The 7,912-nt window shown below is 36.3% G+C and overlaps 1 protein-coding gene across 1 annotated transcript; it reads left to right on the forward strand.

The window, feature by feature from the left end:
• The first annotated feature begins 1,221 nt into the window (after positions 1 to 1,221).
• On the forward strand, positions 1,222 to 6,901 carry LOC107081892 (extracellular calcium-sensing receptor-like). The gene is made up of 10 exons (XM_015370239.1): positions 1,222 to 1,460; positions 1,568 to 1,871; positions 2,542 to 2,628; positions 2,735 to 2,842; positions 2,968 to 3,134; positions 3,219 to 3,696; positions 3,785 to 4,015; positions 4,097 to 4,220; positions 5,906 to 6,378; positions 6,461 to 6,901. Exons 1-10 carry the CDS (start codon positions 1,237 to 1,239, stop codon positions 6,899 to 6,901), a joined length of 2,637 nt encoding a protein of 878 aa, XP_015225725.1. The 5' UTR covers positions 1,222 to 1,236.
• Positions 6,902 to 7,912: the final 1,011 nt, after the last annotated feature.

Genomic DNA, 7,912 nt, shown 5'->3' on the forward strand with positions numbered 1-7,912 from the left:
ATGGATTGAATGAATCTTGGACATGCTTGGATTGAAAGACGCCAGTCTCTTAATGTTTAGCTTTTTTAAAAACACTTGGGTGAAAATTTGTATAAAGGAAACAACTAACCTAAGAGCATTATGCTGTCATCATTGAATATCACTGTAGGTGTAATGTAATTATTTTTTTTTTTTTTATCTTTTGAAATTGTACCGAAAGATTTTAGCTTGATTCTCTGAGATCATAAGAATTCTTCCAAGAGAATTCAGGCCTGAATATCTTTAAAACACAATGCTTAAGTTTATTTTTCGTTCTTTTTTTTTTTATTATTATTATTCTCCTTTGTTAAGAAATATGGAGAACACAGGCAATCGTTGGCACGTATATCAAATATGTAACTTTTGCTCTTTATTTTTATTTGTCTGTCTGTCTGTCTGTCTGTCTGTCTGTCTGTCTGTCTACCTTCTGTCCATCAACCTTCTGTCCTTCTGAGATCTTTTTTATCAACATTCTGATTGCTATACAACTATGTTTTTATACTTATCTCACTTTTTTTTATCACAAAACCTGAAATTTTATTTATTGTATTTAAGCACTGATTTTTACAGCTTTTAATTATCCAATTTATTTTTTCTCCCTTTTATCAATGTGGATATATATTCTAATAACAAGTATGTTTAAGAATGCAATATATTTGTATTAAAAACAACTTCTAGGTAAGAAAAGCCCCCTGAAAACAGTCACACTGAGTGCACCTCAAAGGCAAAAAGTATATCTAATGTGATTTAACAGTTCCAGAGACATTTGTCTACTCGCATTAATGAAGGATGATTAAATCTTACTCAAGCATAACTCTCTCAAATCCATTTCCCATATGTTCCAGGTGCTCCAGCTCTGTTTTGTTGTTACCTGATGTGAAACTGGGGATTATTTTCCACCGAACAGAAGCCAAAGGGGAAATTAAATCTTTCACACAGTTAGATCTTGATTAATAAAATATTATATATGCTAAAGGGCAGAATCTCTTACATGACACTAGAGGTTGGATATGTATGCCTCACAGCTTCTTTAGAGCAGTGAAGATAAAGAACTCTAGAGCTGTTTGAATTACCAAATTCTTGGGTTGATAACTGATTCTTACTCTTTTGATTTGACATCTATCTGCTTTTGGAATCCAACCTATAATTAGAAGTTTGGACTGTGAACTATGCGGTAGGATGAAGCTGTTCTGGATGGAACTGGCTTCACTTATTCCTATGAAAAGGACTTGTTTTTTGCTTTTATGTTTTTTATGGAATGTGTTATTTCCTTGCAATTTCAACCAGGATCCACACCTGCGATGTGAAATGATACCCAACAGTATGTCAGTGCTGGAGAAAAAGGGGGACATCATCTTGGGGGGACTCTTCTCCCTTCGAGACATGGTGGAGGAACAGAGTCTGTCTTTCACCTCACAGCCTCCTAAGATTAAATGCACCAGGTACAGTAAGATGCCTCTGACTTGTACATGTAAAATATTACTACATCTGATCACATATGGTATATGTTTTTTATGAAACTTTCACAAATCGTTACTGTTTTAAACAGATTTAATTTTCGAACATTCCGCTGGATGCAAACTATGATCTTTGCAATTGAAGAGATCAACAAGGAGGGTAAACTCCTTCCAAACATGACAATTGGATACAAGATCTATGATTCCTGCAGTACACCTCATCAAGCATTAAAAGCTGCAATAGAGTTAACAGGGAATGAGAATAACTCAGAGTTTGAACAAAAGATTCTGAGTAATAGCATTTGTAAAGAAAGCGTGCCAGTAGTGATAGGAGATGGAGGCTCCACTCAGTCTCTTGTTGTTGCTCATTTCCTGGGAGTCTTCACTGTACCACAAGTAAGTACATGTGACTATGGCTCTGCAAAGTACTAATTTGGATTGGAATTTTATCTGAAGTACCAAAAGAGCTAGTCATAATTGTAATGTGAAGGAAGAAAATTACACATTTTCCAAATTTCTTTACAAATCAAAATCTGAAAAACTTGCCTCCATGATTCAATGTGGAATTCAGGGTGATTTGCTATTTCAGTTTTCCAGTAACAGTTTTTTTTTTTCTTTGTTTTTTCTATCATGTAAAAAAAAGAATCAAAATATACCTACCAGACTGTGCTTGTTACTTGACCAAATGGGCAGGAATTGTGTCAGTCTCTTTTGGTTTGATTACTGTTATTTAATCAAACCATATTTTACACTTTTCACATTTCTGGTGAACAATTTGGTCTTATTGATGATATTTGCTTTTATATTCTGAAAGCAAGTACTTTTAAGAAAAGCTGTATATATAATGAGATATAATATATGACAAACTTCTAAAAGCTATTTGCTACACTGAATGTAATCACTGTTATCAGATTAGAATGACTTTATTGCAAATGCATGCCACTTTTTTGTTTACTTCTTAATGTTTTAAGAAACGTCCTTCCTGTCACAACATAGAACATTACTGTACACTGTCAATATTGTAATTGTAGCTTTCCATTTATTTTGAGTTTTTGTCAATTTACAGATCAGTTATTTCTCCAGCTGTGCCTGTCTGAGTGACAAAAATGAGTTTCCTGCCTTTTTACGGACCATGCCTAGTGACTTTTTCCAGGTTAGTGAGAATGACAAAGAAACATTGAGCAGAAAAATAGAAACTTTTATTCCCCTTTGAAAATTAAATTGACACATCTCTAATTTCTTCATCCAATGCTGCTTAGGTAGAGGCTTTGGTTCAACTTGTTAAGCACTTTGGCTGGACGTGGGTTGGTGTGATAGCAGGGGATGATGCCTATGGTCGGAATGGGGCAAACATTTTTGCAAATGAGGTGGGTCAAACATTCATGTAGAAAAAATAGAAATAAAGCATGATTTCTGTATACAAAATATAATTAAAGTATAAAGTACCATGAACCTGTTGTTTTAATTTGTTTTGTTGTTTTTTTTCTTCCAGGTCACAAAGTTTGGTGTTTGTATCGCCTTTTATGAAATTATCCCTAAGAACAGACAGCAGACAAAAATTTTACACATCATTTCCAGAATCCGCTTGTCCAGGGCAAAGGTGATTCTCCTGTTTGCTGTGGAACAAGATGCAGCAGCATTGTTTGATGAAGTACAGAGGTATTATACTTTACTTTTTACTTGCATGAGAACCATTCATACACAGAATTTCAGTGCTTTATTCTTTATTCCCATTAAATTAAGAAGTGATCTTACTGGGATACAGTGGTTAGCCAGTGAAGCTTGGAGCACAGCAGCTGTCCTTTCCAACTCCAGAAAGTATCACCACATTCTCCAGGGTACAGTTGGCTTTGCTATTCAGCGAGCAGACATTCCTGGATTGCAAGACTTTCTGCTAAGCGTTCATCTATCAAAACTGGATGCCCACAAAAATCCTCTGCTTGTGTCCTTCTGGGAAGAAGTGTTTCAGTGTAGCCTTGGTGCACAAACTGAATATCAGGAACATGAAGCAGAAAGCAAGCCCCCATGTTCTGGGAAAGAAGACCTCAGGAGCGTGACAAATATCTATTCAGATGTGTCACAGCTAAGAATTTCCTACAATGTATACAAAGCCGTGTATGCCGTTGCTTCTGCTCTGAAGGCTTTGAAAAGCTGTGTGAAAGGAGAGGGACCTTTTTTTCAGAAGTCATGTGCAGATGCAGACAAAATCCAACCTTGGCAGGTACTGTTAGATGTCTAAACTACCCACTGCAGTTTACTATTCCTCCATTTGCTTTATCTATGAATATACACCTTTTTGTTTTCTTTAGCTACTTCATTACCTAAAGCATGTGCAATACTTGAATTCATTTGAAGATGAAATCACATTTGATGACAATGGTGACCCAACAGCTGTGTATGATCTGGTAAACTGGCAAATGAATACAGATGAGGAAATTATGTTTGTTAACATTGGCAAATTTGATGGTATGGCCACAAGCGATAAACAAAAACTCCATATCCATGATGAAATAATTTTTTGGAATGGCAACACAACCAGGGTAAATCACTCAAACTGTATGTGTGTTTTGCTAACAGTTTCAACTGCTTATGACTTTATCTTTAATTTGGTTTTTGTGCAGGTTCCCTTGTCAATATGCAGCACTATTTGCCCTCCAGGCACACGAAAGGCAATGAGACCTAACTTTCCAGTCTGCTGCTATGACTGTGTGGCTTGTATGCCTGGGGATATCAGCAATATCTCTGGTAAGACATTAACTATCAAGCCCACTGTGCTAAATACTTTTACCTACCATCCAGATGCATTTCAATATATATTTAAGAAGATAACTTATAATTCCAACATAAAACACAGTACTTCCATACATACAAAGTGATTGATATATTTAAAAAAAATATTTCATATTCATTTTATGATCATGGATTACAGCAAAGATCTCTGATCAGCTTTAGTTACCAGACACTATGTTACCACACAGCTGTGAAAAAGCACTGATCTATGCAAATGATCCTGATTGAATGACAGTGGCTGTAAGTTCACATTTTTTCAGTCATTTTCTTTTAAAGGCTTTTTGCATCATGTACTCCATAACACACAAAGTAAGCCCTGTGCTGGATTATGGAATAAGTCTGTTTGGTGACTACTATATCTTGACTCTTTTCCAATTGTTTCTGATTAGGGAGTTGCTTAACATAATAAATGTGATAATTTCTCTGACTTCAGCTGCAATCCAAGGCTTGTCAATCTTTTCCAATGTCTGTTTTACTTCATAAGGCTCACTGTTAATAGTGTGCATAAATTCTCCGACACCATTTTCCTTCATTCAGCTGTCCTTTAGTATGCAGTGCATACAGCGCACTCTGAACAGTCAGTGCCATGATCATCAGGGGCCGTATTTATCAAACCCCTTTAGAGTGCTGTCTTTTCTCCTAAGTGCTGAGTGAATTTGGATAATAAACTCCTGTCAGACTTAAGAGTAAAAGCTATTTATCAACCTTTTTAAGTATTATACTGCATTCACACCAGAGGTACTTCGTTTTAAAAACACTTAGACGCAGCTATTTGGATGCTAGGTCAAACGGTGGATCAAACTGTGGTCAAGTTGCTTTAACTTTTCTAATAGTCCTGCATATAACTGGTAAAACTTCTCAGATCGCTCTGATTCCAGAGCTTGTGCAAAATTTGGACATAATGCTGGGCCATCACAGCCATCAATAAACAGTTCCATTCAGTGATTGGTCAATTCAATGATATAGTGATATAATCTAAAATTCCAGTTACTTCCGTGACTCTAATACTTTAGATTTCATCATACACTTTGCTAAAAGTGAGTGTGACACTTGATAAATAACTTTTTAGTCCAGCTTTTAATTTAGAAATCTTTTTCTCGCGAAGTCCACTCTTGAGAATGAGCATAGGACTAAAGCTAAGAATTTTATGAAATATGGGTCCAGGTTTTTGGTTTGGGTTTCTTTTGATAATGTAATATCCATATTTTTCTGCTTAATTCTCACCCAGCTACCTTCCAAGCTGTTGATTGTACTCTCCTGGTTTTCATGTGGCTTATTTCATCAGTCTGCTGTATTTAAGCTTCTGGTTCTGTTTCGTTATTGTTGCATCCATTGCTTGCACAATGGCCCCCAGTCAAGTCTGTTAGATTTTCAGTGTAATAATTAAAACATATCCTCATGACATGCCTGCCTCGGCCTCTTAGTAGTTTGGGTCAGCATCAACCTGTCAATATGGAAGTCTATTTTTCAAACAGTCCCATCTGCTTACTACTCAATGATTGTGTTGGAATGACAAATGATGTATCTGTTAAAATTCTTTTAATAACTCTTTCACAGAGTAACAATTTGTCTGAGAAACCTGAGACACATACAGAAAATGTTGTGGTATTACAGCTAAAGCATTTTTATCTTTCCTGTAGATGCTATAGAGTGTACACCATGCCCACCACAGTATTGGTCCAATTCCAAAAGGACCACCTGCATACCCAAAAATGTGGAGTTCCTCTCCTTTACAGACACTATGGGCATCACCCTAGTTGTGATTTCTTTATTTGGCTCAGTAAGCACCTGTAGTGTGGTTCTTATATTTTTCTGCCATAGAACGACACCTATAGTCAGAGCTAACAACTCTGAGCTAAGCTTCCTGCTGCTCTTCTCCTTGACACTATGCTTCTTGTGCTCTCTGACCTTTATTGGCCAGCCATCCAAGTGGTCCTGCATGCTGCGCCACACAGCATTTGGGATCAGCTTTGTGCTCTGTATCTCCTGCATTCTTGGAAAAACAATAGTGGTGCTAATAGCCTTCAAGGCTACACTTCCAGGCAGTAATATTGGTAAATGGTTTGGGCCTGCACCACAAAAGGCTATCGTCTTGATTTGTACCCTAGCACAGGTAAAGGCTTTTTTATTTTTCAAAGCAATTTTCTGAAAACTATTTGTAAAATGTTTGAGTAAGAAATCTTTTTTTCCTACAGGTCATCATTTGCACAGTGTGGCTGCTTGTTGCCCCCCCTGCCCCACGTGAACTGATGTCACGAGAGAAAGCCTTTGTCATTCTATTATGCGATGAAGGCTCATACATTGCATTCGCTTTGGTCCTGAGCTACCTTGGACTCCTGGCATTCATCTGTCTTCTCTTGGCTTTCTTGGCCAGAAAACTTCCTGACAGCTTTAATGAGGCTAGACTCATCACTTTCAGCATGCTGATATTTTGTGCCGTGTGGATAGCATTTATTCCTGCCTACATCAGCTCTCCGGGGAAGTATGCAACAGTCACAGAAGTGTTTGCCATCCTGGCCTCCAGTTATGGACTTTTGGGTTGCATCTTTGCCCCAAAGTGTTATATGATCCTACTCAGACCAGAGAAGAACACCAGGAAAAACATGATGTTAAAAGTTTCCTCCAGCAAACAATAGAATACAACTTGAAAAAAAAAAAAAGAAAAAAAAAAAAGTGGCTTTAGAGATATTTTACCACCAGATGGTAGCAGTGAGCTATAAAACCTAATTCAATCTGTGAATTTAATAAATAAATAAATAAAAAGGGATTTTCTTCTGTGACACAAATTTATTTGTACTCATTTTTTACCTCTACCAACAACCACAAAACCGCAATGACTTAATACTAAAGAAAAAAAATTTGAAGATAAAGCTTCAGCACCATAAGGGTACATTTAAAAGATGTCTCAAAGCAGAATTTAAATGGGATTTGGAAGCAGTTGCTTATCTCATGACAGAATGCTAAGCCCCAATATGTCTGAGGTATGCTGTATAGAAATCCTAACTTTCTGTGTTTAATTGTTCATCATTCCTCAGAGACCTTTCCTTAAAAACATTATGCTTGGCTGTTTCGTACATTAACACACCAAACTGCTTTGAGTTTTTTTTAGTGTGAGAAATATTTCTCCTTTTCTCAGGCGCATAATTAATAACAATGATTATCATGGACCAATGGATCTTTTGATGTTTCCCTAGACATATCAATGTGGTGAAACACAATAGATTATCATCTGTGTCCCAGGAAAAGACAGATGGAGAAAGGCAGAAAAAAAATAGGAACAAATTTTAGAAATTATATAAAAACGTTTGTGAAACCCCTGCGTTTTTGTCAAAGAGCAAAAGAGCAGTGAATGGAATTTTGTTAATAAAGAAACATGTGCAACAATTATACATTTTATGGAACTAAGCAATATTTTTTTTTACTTTATCTAGAAAAAAAGAATAGATGGGTTTTTTCACCTTTGAAACATAATCTTGTTTGAATGATAAAATGGTAGGTATTTCTTCAATGAAACGAAAGGATCCTGAGACTGTGTGTGTAGAAGATGACATGTTAGATATAAAAAGAGCATTATTTGCTGTTGTGTACTCAGTCTTATCTGTTTATTTATGGGGGGTGAGCAGATTAATGGTCCTTCTAAAGGAGAA

The sequence above is a fragment of the Cyprinodon variegatus genome, unplaced genomic scaffold (genome assembly GCF_000732505.1).
Source record: "Cyprinodon variegatus isolate N-32 unplaced genomic scaffold, C_variegatus-1.0 Scaffold44, whole genome shotgun sequence".
NCBI classification, from domain to species: domain Eukaryota; kingdom Metazoa; phylum Chordata; class Actinopteri; order Cyprinodontiformes; family Cyprinodontidae; genus Cyprinodon; species Cyprinodon variegatus.

What these genes read in the sequence shown, in the direction of transcription:
- LOC107081892 (XM_015370239.1), top strand. Translation starts at nt 1,237, where the DNA reads ATGAAAAGGACTTGTTTTTTGCTTTTATGTTTTTTATGGAATGTGTTA. An exon ending in ACAAAATCCAACCTTGGCAG is followed by an intron (nt 3,697 to 3,784) that starts GTACTGTTAGAT and finishes TGTTTTCTTTAG; the next exon opens with CTACTTCATTACCTAAAGCA. An exon ending in GGAATGGCAACACAACCAGG is followed by an intron (nt 4,016 to 4,096) that starts GTAAATCACTCA and finishes GTTTTTGTGCAG; the next exon opens with GTTCCCTTGTCAATATGCAG.